At 44.1% G+C, this 19,348-nt stretch overlaps 2 protein-coding genes across 2 annotated transcripts in view; both read right to left on the bottom strand.

Moving 5' to 3' along the window:
• mxra5a (matrix-remodelling associated 5a) overlaps positions 1-5,787 on the bottom strand; it is a 30,212-nt gene extending 24,425 nt beyond the window's left edge. Inside the window, exons 1-3 of the mRNA XM_035636130.2 lie at positions 5,670-5,787; positions 3,813-3,974; positions 709-771 (exon numbers count right to left, since the gene is read on the bottom strand). The gene's annotated coding sequence lies outside the window, so the exon portion shown is untranslated. The remainder of the gene's footprint in view (positions 1-708; positions 772-3,812; positions 3,975-5,669) is intronic.
• Positions 5,788-5,824: 37 nt separating this feature from the next.
• prkx (protein kinase X-linked) overlaps positions 5,825-19,348 on the bottom strand; it is a 28,775-nt gene continuing 15,251 nt past the window's right edge. The window contains exons 4-8 of the mRNA XM_035636184.2: positions 19,180-19,299; positions 13,136-13,231; positions 10,850-10,907; positions 7,737-7,814; positions 5,825-6,831 (exon numbers count right to left, since the gene is read on the bottom strand). Of these exons, the coding sequence (XP_035492077.2) occupies positions 6,706-6,831; positions 7,737-7,814; positions 10,850-10,907; positions 13,136-13,231; positions 19,180-19,299 (478 nt within the window). The 3' untranslated portion in view covers positions 5,825-6,705. The remainder of the gene's footprint in view (positions 6,832-7,736; positions 7,815-10,849; positions 10,908-13,135; positions 13,232-19,179; positions 19,300-19,348) is intronic.

Raw genomic sequence — 19,348 nt, 5'->3', positions numbered from 1 at the left:
TTCAGCAAAAGCCCGACCTGACATGCTGCGAATACTGAGCATTCAGATGTTGTCTCACAATGTTTAGTATGACTAACCAGGGTGTACAAAAAAAAAAAAAAGTGTGTTTTCTTGTGAGAGCGATACTGTTGTTATTAAAAGTTGTTCCCCTGGGGGTGCGCTCTGTTGTTCTGCCTTGTGCCGGCAGTGGAGACCGTTTTTTCATTTTTATTTTTTCAAGTGGAAATACTCTATCGGTCCCTGAGACTGCTTTCTCCAACCCCAGTACAATGGTGAATGTGTCAACCACACCCACAAAAACTATCTTACGAGGGAAACTTACATTTGGTGGTTTGAATGTGGCTTATTTCTAACCCATATAAAATTACCCATAGGTCCCATTACATAAAGTCACATAAAATGTGTAGCCATCAGTAACTTGCATTGGCAATTCTAATGCTAAAAGTATCGCATACTATTTTAAAGATTCAAATACTGGACCTGCTGACGGAGGTGTTGTCCGTCTCCATGTGTAGATGTACTCTAATCTAACCAGCGGAGACCTCAGGGCCTCAGTGACCTGCCTCTCTAATTACAGTAAACCTCACTTAGTTCCCGCGTGTCCCTTCTAATCAAAGCAGATCCGGGCGGGTCCATCGGGACACCCAGAGCATCTCTCTAGCACTGACCAGTGAAGTGTTTTTTGAGCCACTTAAAAACGACACCCACCTGATGGTTGTTGAGAAACTCAGCGAAGTTGAGCACAGCTGGATTTCAGTGGTACTGAAACTGCTGTGGGAGAAAGCACACAGAAACCAGAATGAGGTCAAACATAAAAAATGATGGCGGAAACAAAGTCGGGATTCTAAGAATACTGTCGGAGAATTCATTTTAAGCAAAGAGTTGAGAGCTATTAGTGGAACTTTGATTTATAAATTGACTCTAATGATCTTTATTGTGGCCTAAAAACCTTCCAGTCGCCTCAGCTGGACAACACAGGGGTAATCCTGAGTGCAGGTGGATGGGAGGCGCCCTGTGTGGGGGGAGGGGCTGGGTGTGGAGGTGCCTGCACTGATGACAGGAATGCCAGGTGACCGCCGCCGACGTGACCCGGGAGCAGACTTGTCATTAGAGCGATATCACAGGGCATGTAAACAGGCACACCCTGTTGTTTGGCCCCCGGGTGGGGCTTCACCGGGACACTTAAAAGACCCTATGGTACAGTGTCAGATGATTAACAGGCCATATACAAGTATTGCCTTGAATGTCAGCATGTCAGACAGTCGATGTCTTCTTCTTCTTCTTCTTCCTCCTCCTCTTCCTCCAGAGACAATCAAAACTTTTCACCTGTCTGAGCGGAGGAGTCACTTCTCTCGTTGCGTCTCGCGGCAGCCGGTGATAGAAACCTACAGATCTCATCAGATATCATCCATGGGTGCATGACCCTGTTTTCACCTCCGAGCACCGCCCGACTCGGGTGGTCAATAAGTGTCACCGTGAGTAGGAGATCTCATGTTCGAATAAATCAGTCCAGGAGGGCGGGTTGTGACCACATGGCAACCCACCGTGACGGCAACCGTTGGTTTGTGAGCTGCTTTTTTGAAGCCTCCAGGTTCACACCTTGACCAGCGGCCATGTTGGTGTTTTTGAAACAGGGGGTAGGTCCGAGTGAGAGCTCGTCCACTGCGCAACCCAAAATACAAAATGAACGTCATGAATTGAAGAAAGCTTGAAACTAAAGATTTGAACCGTAAACTGCTCAGGAAAATGTTTACTGACGTTGAAAGTCACAACTAGTCATTTTCTCATAGACCTCTATAGAAACAACCAGTGAGTCGCCATTTGCTGGTCAATTACAGAGAATACAGGCTTCAGACACTTCTGCGTTGGCCTTATGGACTACGTCCATTTATGGTTGCAGCAGAGGAAGCCGAGGAGGACACAACATCTCAAACGTGATGAAGATGTTGAAGGTGTTAGCAGATGCTCTCTCTCTTCCGCCTTTGGGAAGCGAGGCTGCCGTGTTGGAGGGGGAAAACTAAAACATGAGCCCAAAGAGCAGATGAGGGCATGGTGATGGTTGTTTTCACAGCACAATTTGTGATTTTATCCATCGTTAGTACAGTATAAAAGTATTGAGAGCAGCTTTACAGCCACATATTCAGAATAAAGTAGTTTTTTTTTATATTTATGATTTACAAAGGAACTGTTATATACATAATTGCCAGTCATTTTTCAATGTGTTTCTCTCCGGACAGCCCCTTGTCTGCACTTCATTATTCCGTGATAACTCACTTGCAGAAAACCTGAATCCTATCCGCTTTGAGATTGTCGTGGCAGTTTCGTCACCACTATTGTGACATTTGAAAAGCGTGGGCTGATGAATGAATGTGGCCTGCGTTATCGCATAACTTTGACATAAATAAAGCATACGGGACATTCATGGTGATGGATTGTCTTCCTGTTTTTTTGGATTCCTCCAGGAAAAAAACCCCCCCAAAACAGCTGAGTGGAGTTTTGGACGGGAGACGCTTGCAGTTTGCACGAATAAGATCAAACAAGCTCAGTCAGTAAAATGGATGATTGAAATGCTGCAGATCTGGTAAATGCAGTATTTGGAACTGACACTAGATACTGAACCATTTTGTATTACCTCCTGATTTAGAGCATTTCATGCCACAGTGGACTTCTGGGAAGCAACACTGTACTCCCACAGCATCTGCCGTCATTCCGGCACATTCACCTTGAAAGCGCCGCATGAGGCTTTCATTAGCCGACTGTTAGTCCTGACTGTCATCACTTAGAGTCAGACTGGTGTGGAGTCCAGACAAAACATGACTCACTTTTCCACTGTAAACATAATAACCATCCATGAAACACTGTGTTCGGCACGTCAACACGGGCCCTTCGCCTACCCCTGCCCCTTCACATTCAGCGATAGCGAGAAAGATCATAGAAGTTCACATAATCCGCAGTTTAGAAAAAAGGGTTTAGATTTAAAGGAACGGAATCGGAAAGCATATGGTGAAGACTAGCACAAGCCACGTCAGGGGGTCAGTTACAACCAACACCTTGCCTCTATCAAAAAAGATATCCTCATTATCCCCTAACCTACTTAATATCAACCATCTGCACATTAGCGGAGCGGTGAAAACACAAAGCAGCCGAGGGCGAGGTCACACTTTGTGCAGCCTCGCATGGCAGCGAGAGGAACTGCAGTGTCTCCACCGCACAGATATGCAGTCTCTGAGGAGTCAGGCGTCAGATATGACCGAATTCCCGGTTACTCATAATTTCCCCCCTCGACCACGCATGCAGATTAAATCTGCGGTCAAGACCTTGCCGAAGAAATGCATTCTTAGTCACATGGGAGAAGAGAGACGGTGATCTCCTGGAGTTCAGACACTCCCTTTCTGAGTTTTTGGGAAATTCACTGTAACATTACTCCTGACGCCCCGACCCAACCACCCCCAGCCCCTCCACCCCTGATGAGGGTGGATCAAAAATTCAATTGTTGCAGACACAAATCAACACTAAGTCCATCCAATGCAATCAGAATACTAAATAAATATTATGTCGCCACAAAAACAATCTACATTTAGTCTTTTTAGCGGCGTCACAGTGACCCTTGACCCTGACAGGAACATCAAACCAGTTTCATCCTCGAGTCCAAGTAAAATCCTCCTGAGTCCAAGTGAAATCTTGTTCAAGGGACAAACAGGAAGATGGGACGACCCAACAACAGACTTGACTGGCCACGGCTGTTCACAAAGACCCACTCAAGAGAAACAGAGAAAAAGTTTGTGGTCTGGTCGCATCCCTCCGGAACGTACCTGAGCGTAACTCCACGTGGGCCCTCTGTCTGCAGCCGGGGAAGGGTAACAGCTGCGGCGGGACAGCATCTGGCAAGCTGCCGTTCCGCTGGGAGCGAAACCAGCCGCTACCCAGGATGTGCACAGAGACGGGGGGACACCGACCTGAGAGCCGGAGAGCCGCTGTGATCCAGGAGAAGACAAAGGAATGCACAGCAGTAAGTGCACTGATTCTGTTCTAAATGTAACAGAAAGCCAGTGTGGTGGAGCTAATGAAGGAGAAATGTGATCTCTTTTCCTGCTCCTTGTCGGTAAATGTGCTGCAGCATTTTGGACAGACTGATAATAAGGAATAATAACAACAGTCAAGCCGAACTCCAGGCTTCAGGCACGTCTGCATGGGCTTCGTTTTCCCGACCCGGTGACCGCGAGCGTGTCTGTGCCTCTAAAATTATTCAATATTTAAGACTTGTGATGTGATCCAAATACAAAAGGCATACAGATGACTAACATTAAGTCAGCTATCAATGGGAATGAGAAGAACAAGAGGTAAAAGATTCATGACTTTATTCATGATGTTAAGACTTCCTGTGCGAATGCCGCCGTCTCTGGAGGAAAAGTGTACCTCAAACACAGCTGTAGGCCCGGAGAGTCTGCACATTTTAAAGATGCTTTAAACATCAGAGATGAAGTGTTCATACCCCAAATGTCAGATTTCCATTTTTGTAAACATAAAAGCTTTGCTTGACTACGCAGGCCTGGCTGGCAGCTGACCTTCAGAGTGTCGCGCAACAGCAGCTGCTCGGTCGCCGCCGGCTGAGTAAAAAAAAAAGGAGAAAAGAGAATTTGTTTCTTTCTTATTTTTTTTTTTTGTCACTTTCAGTTTTTGAAAGACTCCACAGTCCTCGGTCAAACGTGTGACATCGCTTACAGTTCCATAGTCACAGGTATAAAGGGAGTTATGTATCTATACTGTGTAGAAAAGCGATTCACGATTGCCGCAACAAAACTAACATCGTCGAGGCAATAGGCTGAAACCTACAAAACATATGGCTGGGAAAACATTGTGGGCTACAGACCACACATGCATTGTACAAAAAGGAAATGTCAATAGATGAGCACTGTACTGAGAGCGGCCCGCAGGCCCACGGCTCACCAGACAAAAGCTTTCCATACAGAGTGTGATATTACATATTACAGGCACAGGGGTACAGTGACGTTTCTTATTTTACACTGCAAATGCCACATAGGAGAGAGTGGAATATGAAATGATCACTGTAGAAGGGAGGAGGTGCTGTTGTGACGATAACCTCGGGAATAAAGTGTCTAGACCTTTGTCTTATTGATATCCACGCATTTTCTAATAGGATCTGATAATTTGAATCTGACCATTTTGCAAAAGTCATGTCAAATTGATCCATCGACCGAGTTGATATCAGTTGACATTAGCTCATCACATACTGTGATACTGTTTATGGGTATGATATATGTGAACAGAAATGCCAGCAGAGAATTGCCAAATATAACATGCATTTGAAAAGTGTTCACACCCCGTCAGTCTTTTCATATTGTATGTTTCAGCTTCATTTATTTAGTAAAAAAAATTTGATATGAAAAAGAGGATTGTAATATCAGCACAGATGTTGACATCTGCCATATAGCTTCCGGTCCTTTGTGAATGTGCTACGAGAAGTTCTTCTACAATGTGAAGGCAACAAAACCAAATAACAGTAGATTTAGTGATGCAGTTGATGGAGATGAACGTATCAGATTAGTAATGAGGATGTCGGGTGTCTGTTCAATATGAGGCATTAATAAACACCTTTGTGTGTAGTTGAGAGGAAACATGTAAAAACTCTTTGAGTGTTCAAGTCACACCTGCTTCTTGAGGCTTATCACGACCTTGCGGTGTCTGTGTTTTCTTCAGTTACATGTTACGTGTTGTAACTTGCTGGACAAGTTGCTGCCGTCACCGTGCAGAGGCCTGTACCTGAAACATCAGCCCACAATTTAAAGAGCAGGGAAACAAAACGAACAGATTGATATGACGTTTATTTGAATGGCCGATATTGTCCTGTCATATAAGCATGATAACATATTTAATCCTTGGGTACATGATGCACTGACATGTGGATGAATACTGACTCGGTCACCTGTAATGCAGCTCCACGTCGCATCGCCTTTCACTTCACATGGCTTGGCTTTTTTTTTGTTCATTAAATCTGCCATTACAGTCCCTGCTGTGAACAAAGCTGTTGTGGATGTGACAGAAGCTGTGAGAGGAGACGTTTACAGTAGGTGACCTCACACGTGCAGACTGTCCCACGGTACGACTGACTGTCTCACAGCAGCAGGGCTCAGGTGAGCATCACGCCCGTCACCGTGATGTAAGGCAAGTGCTACTGGTCACACATTGTCAGGTGAAGTGTCCGACTTGTGACTACACACAGTATAAGAACTGGCCAGGTGACGGTTACAGCACCAGTCTGGAGTCACAGTAAATATGACTAAAGAGAGAAAATACAAAACATGAGAATATAAAAAAAAGACCTGATTATTCTTTTCTTCTTTTTTTTAAACCTAGGAAGTAACAGTCTTCTGGTTTCAAATGAACCACATTTTCCTTTCTCTTTTGCACATGTGCAGGCTCAGAGAAAACAAATTAAATTAAAAAACAATTAAGAGAAAATAAAAATCATAAAAGCAAAAAACAATTACTCGTCAGATAAATAAACATATAAAAAGCAGATCATCATCTCTGTGGTATGATACAGGTCGCGGCGTCAATCATTTGGAGTTTGCAGGGTTGTTATTACGGATACAATGTGACTCCCGCCATGATCGTACCTGTAACAGTATATTAACAATATTGTTGAGTCCGTATTCCGTGAATAAATAAAGCAGGCTTGAGTGATCAGAAGTCCTTGAAGATCTCCAAGTCCTTGGGAGGCACAGGAGGGTCTTTCTTCCACTCGTCCTCTGGGTAAACGTCAAAGTTGGATGTGTCGCCCTCGTGGGACACTTTGGGAACAATGGGAGGCTGTGAACGCAGGACAACAGGACAAGTTCAAGAGCACGTCTGTAACTTTAAAACAGTGAGAGTGATGCAGATGACTCCTTCATATATAGAACAATGTTATGTATCCGGATCACTGCATGGATTAGACAGTAAATCAGGCCATTTCAACAGCACTGATCAGGAATTGAACTTGAAAAAATGTCAATTTCTTACACGAAAGAGTATTTTAGACACGTAAAAATACTCTGCTTTACATTTTAATTTATGTCTGAGAGTTGTTTTCTTCAGCTCCATGGAAAATGGAGCTCATCAGTGACTGCCCACTTTTTGTACGGCTTCAGTTCTAGAAGTAAATATCCCATTCATCCACTCCATTGACATTTCGTAAAATCCTTATATCAAGAGTCTTAAGCCTGGAACCAAGTCAATAAACCACAAGATGAATTGTCAAGATAAAACATACAAGATTGCGCACATAATTATTTTAACAGCGAAGGAACTACTAATCCCATAAACCATCGCAAATGCCTTTCCCCACGACTTCCAACCGGTAGTTTAGCGTGTGTGTGTGAATGTGTGATTTACCATCGCTTCACAACCTCGTACCTAGTGGTGAGCTGCACTCGCATTGTTGCATGTTGATAATAGTGATGATAGTTTAATTATGATTTTCAGACTCTAGTTAATACAAGAAACACTGTGTGTAGCAACTATGAGGAAGACATGTTGCATATCGAGGGCTACACATGGTTAGTTTTTAATATTCCAAAGGTAGAAAAGTGAAACAGTGATTGTAAATGTATGTGTTAATTTGTCCATCTACTATTCTTTGAATGGAAAGCAAGCGCTACTAACATACATTATAGAAACAGTCCAGATTCAGATCCAAACTATTGAACTAGAGAATGAGATGAAGAAGTCCTCACTTTCAGTTTCCTCAGGGGAACCGACTCCCAGTCGACTGTCTTGAACCAGCGGTGCTTCTTCACATCGTCGGTGCCGTTCTGAAAGAGAAGACACGAGTGTGTAAACACAAACTGTGTGTGAGCAGCTTGAAACTGAGGCCACCGCTGTGTAGTGCTATTGTCGGTTGTACTGTAAAATGATTTAAGTGGTCAATAAGACTAGAAAAGTGCTTCATTAACACAGTCCATTTAACATTATTATCACCTCTCCATAGTTCGATGTGATGCGATGAGGATGATGATGGCTGAGAAAGACAAGTGGGTGTCGGTTTATTTAAAATCCCAAATTTGTGTTAATATCTTTCCACTACAGATAACGCCGCTCATATAACCGTACGTTAAAATGCTCAAATGCACGTTTAAATATTGTGCAGCAGTAATGATCATCACACACACTGAGCAGGACGTCATTTGGATCAAACGAAGCTTCGAGGCAAAGAATTTGAATCAATGACTTTCTGTTTATCGAGTCACTCCAGGAAATCGTTTCAGCTCCACATCCTGTATTTGTATTAGTTTGGTATAACTGAAACTTCGAGAGCCGAGCTCACAAAATTATTTACCAGACAATATACAAAAATTGTTTGAGGTTAGAGGTGGGGGATTACCAACTAAGAGGTACATTTATGTAAAAAAACAACAACACATAGAAAGAATTACTTTCACGTGTATTCGCATGTGTATTTCAGTTTGTGGAGTGACCTTGTGGAATGGACTAAACAAATGAAACCAAACAAAGCCATAATAATCATACAGTTCAAAAACTGATACAATAAAACAATATTTGTTTTTTAACCACGTTATCCCAACCATCTCCAGTCATTTTCAGACCTCGTTAAAATCTGTACTGTTAATTCTGTCGACGACATCACACCCCCGTCTGTGCAGGTGTTTCAGCCAGAGGCTTCAGATGGACTTTATTCAGTTTTTATTGAGTTCAGGGTCTATAAAACACTTCAACGAGAATGTTGATTGTAAAACACTGTCACTCTTCTTGTGGCACTGTTAAGCCTCCAGTCCTGTGAGGCGGTGTTGTGTTAATGAGCAATGTGACTGCTCTGCTGATGAATACTGGCAGCCACAAATCAATATCATCTTTGTCTGGGATTATTCGGAGATGATCACCGGGTTTAGAAACGCATTTGTTTGACTGTGAATTGAAATGCTGCAGATTGAATGCGACTTCCTACTGATGGATGATTAAGTGGCAGACGGGCCACTGTTTCTTTTTCTTCCCTTTTTTTAGAGTTCCGTCAGGTTCCTGTGGCTGTAGAGGGGGGAGTTGGTCAGATCATGTGTGTGGGTCGTGCAGATGATCTGCTGCGGAGCTTCGAGAGGAGCCCAACGAGGGGCGATTTATGAAACTTTAATACCCCTGTCATAATGAGGGGGCAGCGTCGATATGAGGGCGTCAGGGAGACAAACAACTTACCGGTGTGTGCTCAGGGAGCCTCAGTGCACACGAAGCTTGGCGCTCTGACAGTTAGGGTCAGCTTGAGGTTAAACTGCCTGGAGTCAAAATTATTGATGCTATGTGCTATGTTATTTTGCCATTTATGTGAGATTTATTCTACCGCCCTGAAACCTAGGCACTCCTAACCCTTTGTTCAGGCGAGGACATCTTCTCAGAAGAGTCTGATTTAGTTATTTTTTTACCGTCAATGTTGTGAGAACCAAGACGGACTGTGTCTCCAGATCAGAGATGGTAGTAGAGATTTCTCGACCTGGGCAGTTTGTATCCAAACTAACAGCCGAGTAGTTTCCCCTACCTTTTGTGGTAAATCCCCTCAAAAGGCATGAAACATATTTGACCCAAACAGTCAAGCTGGTTATGTTTTGTTCCTCTACGTTTTACAGTGTCAGTTTGATTTCCTTTATCGAGTCCTTTTCCTGCTCAACTGTCATCATTTCCCGGGAGAGAGGAGCTGATGATGTTGATACATGGAGCTGGGTGTCCTTCGGTCATTGGGACATGCTGACAGCAGCAGTGAGTAATGTGCCACAAACATTTTGACCCCGGGTGTTTTTAAGACCTGACCGGTGGAGCCCGGGGGCAAGAACTCAGAACTACTCGGGCCTGAGAGGGAAACTCTCAACTCTCCAACACATTTCCACGCTCTCATCCACACATCACACTCAAATTAACAATAAATGACATTTTCGTTTGTCATGAAGTTCCTCGTGAAGTCGTCTTTTCATGTGACCTGAATGTGGAACATTTGTCTCAAAGCTAAGGAAAAGTTTAGTCACCGGAGCTTGTGGAGCTTTTTTAAAATTTACAATCAATCTCCTACCAAAAAAAAAGATCATCTGCACCTGGGGTTGAAATTATTTTGCCAACTACTCTTCCTCAATTCTATCTGCTTTATTCAGGTTTTTTGTTTTTGTACAGCTGCCTACACTAAGACAAGTCTGACTTCTTTCGTTAAAAGACCAAAAATGCGTTTGTACGTCCACCCAGCTCAAACCGAGTCAGTCTGATCCTGTAATCCTGTGATAAATCTCCTTCGTGGAGGATCGGACCCTAGCTTCGTTGAAGCTTTTGGATCAGACTGCATTAGTATAGGTTTAGGTCAAACTTAAAAAAGAGGCCATATGTACATCTTCAAGTTCCGTTTTGAAAAAGCACAATTTTTCAAGAGCAGATTAAATGATCCAGTCACAGTTTAAGTCCTCTGAGGTCGGCTTTGGAAGTAACTGCACATCACTTGCAGATTAAGTGCGGAGACGTGTTTTGCAGCTACAGATGGTCTTTCTGTGCTCTCACACTGCAGAGCGGTTTGTGCCCCCACTCGGTAACTTCTGTGACTTTGTGTTGCTGAGCATGGGGCGAGGACGTCGCTCTCATTAGGGAAAAATAATATTTAGATTGCAAAGTCAGACACGCTACACACATCGGCGCCCGCGGGCCGACGGTATCATTTCTCTTCATTTTTACGACTAACTGGAACCATGTGGCGTCTTCAAGTCACACTGTCCAGTCTGACGTGCTGACGTCAAACTGCCTTCTGAAGGAAGAAATATTGGGGGAGCTGCCATGTGGCTCGCGGAGACAGAAAGTCTAACCGACTCACCTTCATGTTGCCCAGCCGTCTGGCTCGATCGATGACCAGAAACTTCTTGATGAGGTCTCTAGGGGGGAAAGAAAGACTTCAGTGAATCTACAGCTGTAGAGTATATCTCTGAAAAGGGGTTTTTCCTCCCTCCGTAGCACAAGGAAATCTGCCCGTGACCTCCCCAGCGCTGTCGGACTGACATCGGCACCCTCAGCGTAGGTGGCCTTCACGGCCTGCGCTCGGTGTTCTGTGTCTTTGACAATTGATTGCGCTTTTTTTTGCAGACAGAATTTCTCTGATGACTATTGAGTTGCACCAGTGAGTCAGTGTAATGCTGACATCCACGTGGGACTGAGGCTGATTCACAGGAGCGCGGCCTTTCTGATGAAAAGTGATAACCGCATACGAACACAGACGAAGGAGCAGCACCTCACATCCCTACGAGCTGCAGACAGGTTCGTCAACACGGCAGCTGGATGTCGACACGTCGGCTATTTCTCACTTTTTTTTTGGTCTCAATCCCTCCGATGTTTAACCACCTTCAAGTGGCATGTCACAGAGACATGTTTGAATCAGCACGAGGAACATGTTTGTATTCAGGCCTTTTCTAGGACTTCATGCAGGAGGATTCGTCCAGTGAAACGTTGAAACACTAAAAGTAGAAGGGAGAGACTAAGCTTTATACTGCTTCGTTATATAAAATAGCTCAATACTTTTTAATGTCTCATTATGTTTTCAATGGAGCTTGTCCATGTCTGCCCTGAATGAGATTTTTCAAATTTTTCTCCATTTCAGGGTTCAATTTCACTGCAAAATGCATTTTATGACATTCATTTGTCTTTTTTTATCTCAAATGTTATTTTCAGTTACTGTAAAAATTAAGTTACGGTGCCAATATCCCTGATAATGGAGAAAAAAAATAATACATCATAAGTTTTTCGGTTTAATCGTCTCTCTGGGTGAAATGAACTTATGCCATCGAATTTAATGCATTTTTATAAGATATTACAATATTTATTAAAGGGTAAAAAACATTTTTATACAACTGGGCTGAGCCCGTAGGGGGGGGGCACCGTGGGACACTTCTCCAATCCGTCTTGTTACGTATGCTCAGCAGCAGCAGCTGGAGACGCTGCCTCCTCCGCAGGGCCTGTCACTTCCTGATGGATGGCAGTGTGCGACGTGATGCTGCGTTACAGTCATACAAATGGTGGACATATTAATAATCCCTCTGTCTGCCGATCACAAGATAGATGGCTCAACAGTGGGAGATTCTGGGTACACTGAATTATCAAGGGATGCAGTGTGTGTGTGTGTGTGTGTGTGTGTGTGTGTGTGTGTGTGTCTAGCACTGTATACTGAGCGAGTGCATTTAACCACTCACTCTGACACACTAACACAGACACATACACGTAAATGTAGTTTCCTGACGACTTAACCACCAACCCCAAAATCAGCTTTTTCCAGTCAGACATGACGTCCCCCAGCTAAGTGCTCTTTAGTCTGAAACTTCCTGCACCTCCAGCTGGTCCAATGCTGTAAGTAGTCGGGGGGGAACCGATCCAAATGAGTCGGGCGTCTCATTAGTGACCGCAGGTCCAACTAAAGTCCCCTTTAGCTGCACGGCTCCCACAACCATTTCTGTTGAAATGTGCTTACGTAGTCACATGGAAGGTGGGATGACTCAGGGACCCTTCATGGAGAGGCTCACCTTTCTTGGAGCCGTAGCTGCGGACATGTTGTAGGACCAAAGCAGTCCAAGAATTTGCCACGTGATTGGTCGTACACTCTTCTTTATGGTTTTTTTTAATAGTGGTAGGCGACCAGCTTAATAGATGCATTATCGGCACCTTCTGCTCCGGAGTTTTCCCTTTCCCACTGACAGCGGCAGATATTAAAATGTGGAGGAAGAGCGAGAGAAGAGAGATACCTTCGTTTTTAAAACCAATATATTGTTCATTTTGATAGGTTCTAAAAAAGTTGTCGTTTGATGGTAACTTTAGTCTGCAACAATAATGAACCCTTACCCTGACGCTTTTCCCCCATACCCTAACAATTGCCATAACCCGATTGGTGTTAAACGCAGCATTTAAATGCGTTAACAGTGTAAAATCTTATAAAATTCCAAGGTTTGTCTCTGTGTTTTTGGTGTTATCACACCCGACGGAAGTTATAGACAGAAAATAAGTCTGAAGTTGCAATAAACCAGAATTATCCCTAAAAGGACATCAGTGTCTCTAGGTTCATGCAAGGACTTCAAGGATTATCATGCGGTAAATATAGAAACCGGTTTCCGGCACTTACTTCACATAGAAATCCAGATGGCGTGGGAAATCCAGTTTTCCGGCCAGAATCTTCTGGTAGATTCCAAATGGGTTGTCATCAAAGAACGGTGGGTACCTGCGGAGAGAAATAAATGTCATCTCCAGCCTGTCCCGCGGAAGACGCACGCACATGCGCGCACACACACACACACACACAAACACACCCACACACTTTGACAGTGTGCAAAAACTCAATTTGTGCTGTGCAGAAACAGCATGATGCAAGCGACAGGCGACGCAGGTAAGAGCTCACACACAGCCAACTGTAGCCGTGTGAACATGTGGTGAAAACTTTCAGCTGTGAACACAACAGAACAGCCTCTGTTTACAGCTGTATTGACAAGTGTGTGTGTGTGTGTGCGCGCGCGTGTGTTTCTGCCACCCACAGGCCTTGTGCTGCTACACTCCGCTGAATGCTTCCCCCAGCTCTCCTGCTCTCCCCTCTGCTCCGGCCTGGACAAGTCATTAAACCACAAATTACATAATGGGGCCGGCTTCTGAACGCATTACACGCGGGACAGACAGGCGCATAATCACACCAGTTTGTCACACGCCGCCCGCCTTCCGAGAGAAGAGCTCCAGAGTCAGTAGACTGTGGGTTGGGGGGGGGGGGGGGGGGGGGGGGGGGGGTCTGGGAGCTGGCTCTACACCGCAGACTGCGCTCGCGTGTTATTTGTTTCCAAAACTGATGCTGTCATAGCTGGAGAATCTGGGCCACGCTCCGCGAAATGGGGGAGGACAAAAAGATATGACTTTGACCGATGATTGGTGGAAAAATGTACAAAGTCATTTGTGAAAAAAATACTAATAAATCACACAAACACAAGAGTAGTTTATGGTGGAAATCATGTGGCCTCGGGGTGATTTCTCCGAATTTGTTATATCTGGATAGAAACAGGTCAAACAATGAGAGCAAACTGCATCGATGAACCAAAATATCGCCTTACAATCTTCCAAAGAGTGGTATCAAAAGGACTATATTTATGTAGCGCTTCTCTAGTCTCATTGACCGCTCGAAGCACTTTACAGGAGAAGTCACATTCACCCATTTCACACACATTCATACAGTTGCTGTTAACAGCACTTTTTCTCTCACATTCATACACTCAGAAGAGCCACCAGGAGCCTGGGCTGCGCCGACAACCCCCTATTTTTTTTCTCCCCCCCACACAAAAGCCACAGCTAATGAACGGCGAGGAAATAATCGTGTTTTTTTTACGGATTTTCACTAAACTTGTTTCGCTTTAGAATCGGTTTAATGCTCGCCACTGACGCCAGGCCTGAACGTCGGCAGCCCCCGACTGCTAAGACATCTTTTTTTTATTCCCATTCACAGTCTGTCAATCATTCAAGTATGTGAAAAGGCAGGGGGGGCAGGGGGGCACTTATACTGCAGAATACAGATTTGTTTTTTAGCAGACCTTTTCAGCCAATGACTTTTGGTGAAAGCGTAAATGTCGCCACTGCACTTCACCGATGTAGTTGTCACAAACCCAAGACAACGCCTCCTCGTTGACTTTTCCCTGACCTTTACGCTGACATCACTCCCAGCCTGCCTCTGTTTTAATGTCACCACGTCCGGTTCAGGCATGAAGAAATTTTGCAGGATGAAATCTGGAGAGGACTGCTCTCCTGATCTTTAAGTGAACGTGACTTGAGCGCATTGTTACAATGACACCGACCTGAGATGGACAAAGACCAGCCAGGGAGCTGAGGAGACAGGTCCATTTCACTTCTTAGCAGTCAGTCCATCTTTTATTCAAATTCTAGGTACAAGTACTTGACACAACTTATTTCAATAATTAGCATGAACGTGTGACTCTTGCGCCACCAGGACAGACTTAGCAACTTTTCGGTGACATGGCTTGAATTAGGTCTTCATCCGGTGGTCGGGGGGTAAAAAATAAATACGAGGGGCAGATTGTCAGTGTGAGAGAAGTCAGGCTTCATGTGCACGGTCATTCCATACACACACACACAGGATGATTGGTTTCCATTAAAAGCAGAAATCTGGCCCTGGAGGCAGGATTACCGAGAGAAGAGCCACTCTCTCTCTGCTTCTCTCTCTCTTAGCCCCCTCTCTTGGGGCCCTGACCCTCCACTCAATGTTTTGGCCACTTGTGCTTCACCCCAGAGGAGGATGAACTGCCGCTGCTAACTTTTCAGAAGCAGCTGCTACACCCCTCTGACACAATTCAACATGATAAAGAGAGCTCTCTGTCTACATTAGTGCCCCTCTGTGGACATGTGCGGTGATATGGTGAAGGCAGGACAGAGTCCAGGCTCTGACAGGGCTGCCACACTTCAAAGCCTGCCCTGATGAATGCTGGGAAAAGGTCACATCTCTACGAATGATTCAAAGCCACACACCTTTTTTTTTCCTACCGGAGCATAACGGGGCTGGATGTGGGGGTGAGGGTAGGCCGGTCTCACAAACAGGTGACCTTTCAGCAGGACGGGAGGAAGCTGCTCCATATTCAGGGAGTTGGAGCAATGAGGCTATATGATGAATTGGTGACGTGAGAGTCCATTTTGTCATAAATTCTGCCTCCATTTGTCAGAAGCTCTTTTTCAGAACCAGAGTGGACACATGGAAAGTCTGGAAGAGCAAAATGATTCCACTGCTCTTTGAAAATGCTGTTTATCTAAAAGCTGCGTTGACAAATGTTTTCACATCAGTTTGAACTAGTAAAATATGTGTAATGTGGAAAGAAAACTCATTGTTTTGGTTTCACTGCCCAAAACTTCACTGTTGACGGCATCAGTTTTTTTCTGGGGAAAAGCCGTAAAAAGCCACAGTCTACTACCCGCTCCGCAGCAAGCAAAGACAAATATTTCCCTCAAGAGCTGGTGGAGACCAAAATCGGAGCTAAAACAGAGGAAACACGGATGCTTCAAATGGATGCTGACTTCAAATGGATGTTAACGTTACATTAGCTCTGCTGGATGGGAAAGAAGGTAGCTGTGGTCCTACTCGGTATTAAATTCGTCAACAAATATCTGAAGGATTGTGTTTTGAGCAGTGTGTTCTCCACAGGAGGAATTGGACCGAACGCGGCGTTAATTATTCCCGCGAGTAGATTACAAAGTCAATGCACAGACGAGAGTAGACATGAATTTCGCTTATGACGCTAAATTCAAGCCATTCGCTTCACTCAAGCAAAAAAAAATTGGTGCGACACCTTGACACGAAAGCCAATTAGCGTTGAGACCCTCCCTCTGTCACAGAAGTGGAGGATAAGACTTGTGGCTCTGTGTGGGCTGCTCAAGCTTTTTGACACGAGTTGCTATTTATTTTGTATTTTCCGTATTTCTGTATTTGGCAGAAAGTGAGCGAGGAGGTTGGATACTAGCCTGACCCTAACCCATACAAGTTTAAGCCCCAGTTAGCACAACCACTTTGTGCGACTTTATATATATGTGTATATATATATATATATATATATATATATATATAAAATGACTGAAGAAACACTGTCCGCAGTGTTAATGTCTCAGTGGTTCCTCTGAAAATCCATTCAGACATTACTTTGGGTTGGAGGCACTAATCTTAAATTTGCACGCCTGGGTAAATGAAGCCTAATCTATGTCCTTCAATGTTGAACGTGATCTGTTTTTTACTCTTTAGTTATGTACGAAAAGGGTCAATACAAATATAAGAGGTGGTGGATTTAGCCAGAGGATAGCAGACAATCTGCAGGCTCAATGAATGAACAGCGGGATTACAGAGCATCACCTGGCGTGTCACTGAAACAAAGTCTCAATCAATGTTCAAGTCAATCTCAACCTTCGGGCTTGTTCTCTCAGAATGCAAACCAGGCATGGGCATTGTTATTCACTGTGGGTGAGGGAGACCAGCGGAATAAATCCGGGTGCTTTCTGAAGGGGATCAACGGCATTGTTCTCCATCTGCGACAATGAATCCCATTCACAGATTAATTTGTCGCAGCTCTGTAGTATCCTATGAGCACACAATGAATAGATTTACTACACTGAGACAATAACCGCAATATGATTAATAGATAATTCCTTTGTTCCATATACACAGACTCTTCCAATAGGCTGCTCTCTCACACACACTTTCTCTTGCAGGGCTGTCGTGTTGGATTGCATCACTATAGCAGGTGTTCACGCCGTTGTGTCCGCCATGTGTGTAGTTGTGTTCATTTTGTTCATCAACAACTAAGACTAGATGAAAAGCCGCCTACGTGATCCAACAATAACTGTGACTACAATATGCAAAATCATTCATGAATGGCTTGGCTGCACATTTCTCTTCTCGTGCGCTGGAATCAACTTTCTGGTGATTGTGCACAACAGCAGCACAACAACAAATGCAATGACAAAAAAACAAGAACAAAACGAGCTGACGGTTGGACCCAAAAGGCCGAGTGTGAATTGGAGGAGTCACCTTAAGGTGCACCACAGTGCACGTTCCATAATGTTACTTGACTTTTAAAGCCATAGTAGGAGAATTGCCACAGGCAGTGGCAGAACACTATCTTACTAACTGCCACACACGCTTCAGGTCTTGGTGAAGGACTAAAGCTGCGCAAACACGATGTACGATTTTACAAATGCTGTTGTGAAATTCCAACTCATACCGTCCGGGTAAATCGCCTGCGATGTGAAGCCGAAGCTCACGATTCATGTGCTCACACTGCACGTGTGAAATGCCCGTGGGGCCCCCTGTGGAACGCTCCTCCGAGGCAGAGAAGTTTGTTTTATGGCTCTGCTTCAACTGTGCGAGAGGCTTTAGAAGGCCTACTGAAATTTCTGACGTGTTAGAAATTTGTCGGAGAGTCCGACGGCCAGACGTACAACTCAAATATTGGGGCAAAAGCGAGCTTAAATCGTACAGTGTTATGTTAATTCAGGAATGCAGCTCTGCGGAGGAGGTGTCTGGTCTGATGTTACCAATTATAGCATCCAGACATGAAACAGCATAACAATGAAGTCTGGAAAGATGCAAAAAAAGAAAGAAGCTTAAACCAATGCAATCTTTTGCAATACGAGTCCATCATTGAACTTTCTGTTTCATAACAAAAAACCCTGATTATCCAGAAAAAACAGGAAACTCACTCAATCAGAACCAAACACCTAGTGACAGATGAAATCAACACCTTTCTGCCACGGTCCTTACACAACTGAGCATTGTGGGTAAGGTTTATTGCAGGGCTGTTGGATTTGGTACTGTCGTTTTAATCTTTCAGGACTTAAAATCAGTTTTGATGAAATCCTAATTGAAATCCTAATATGATCTTTCCTTGTCGGGACTAACACTATATTCAAATATTTCTGTTCTTCTCCGACTGACACAAAACTGTGCAAACATTGGACATAAAATAAAAAGGGTGAGGTTGACTAAATAGAACTGAAACATGGACTTTTATTCTCAAGACAATGACTAAACCTGATAAAAAAGTTTATACAAATACAAAGTAGTATTGAAAGTATAGCTGCAACAGTTAATCGATTAATCTATTAGTAATCAACTACTAAATTATAGTACTAAACTATTTCAATAATCGATTAATCGGTTCAAGTAGTTATGGGAAAAAAGGTCAAAATTCTCTGATTTCTGCTTCTTTAATGTATATATTTTCTGGGTTCTTTGCTCCTCCGTCACACTGAACTAAATACCTTTGGTACTAATCAATTCATCCGGAAAATAATCAACAGATTAATCGATAAAGATAAACATTAGTTGCAGCCATAATTGAAAGACTATCATGAAGTTTATTCCAGTCACATTCTCAAAGCTTTCAGTCTCTGGGCTCCAAAGAGGGGCTTTTTTCACGTGTGTGTGTGTGTGTGTGTGTGTGTGTGTGTGTGTGCGCGTGTGTGTGTGTGCGTGCGTGCGCGCTAACTCTCTTTAATGGTCAAACAGGGTGAAACCTTGCTGCCCTTTCACAGACTCTCAGTCGTATTTTTTTTTTCTCCGTGCTGCTTTACCGCCATTGCTCAAATGGAGAGGAGCGCCCCCCGGTGTTTAAAATGGGTGGAGGCTACTGCAGCACTTACCCAGCCAGCATTTCAAAGATGAGGATGCCCAGAGCCCACCAGTCCACCGCTCGGCCGTGACCTTTGCTCTGGATGACTTCGGGGGCCAGATACTCAGGAGTTCCACACAGAGTCCAGGTCCTGATCAGACAGACAGACAGACAGACAGACAGTGTTGAAACGTGTGGTT

Source organism: Scophthalmus maximus, chromosome 1 (assembly GCF_022379125.1).
Source record: "Scophthalmus maximus strain ysfricsl-2021 chromosome 1, ASM2237912v1, whole genome shotgun sequence".
NCBI classification, from domain to species: Eukaryota; Metazoa; Chordata; class Actinopteri; order Pleuronectiformes; family Scophthalmidae; genus Scophthalmus; species Scophthalmus maximus.
This window is presented reverse-complemented; position numbering and strand designations above follow the sequence as displayed.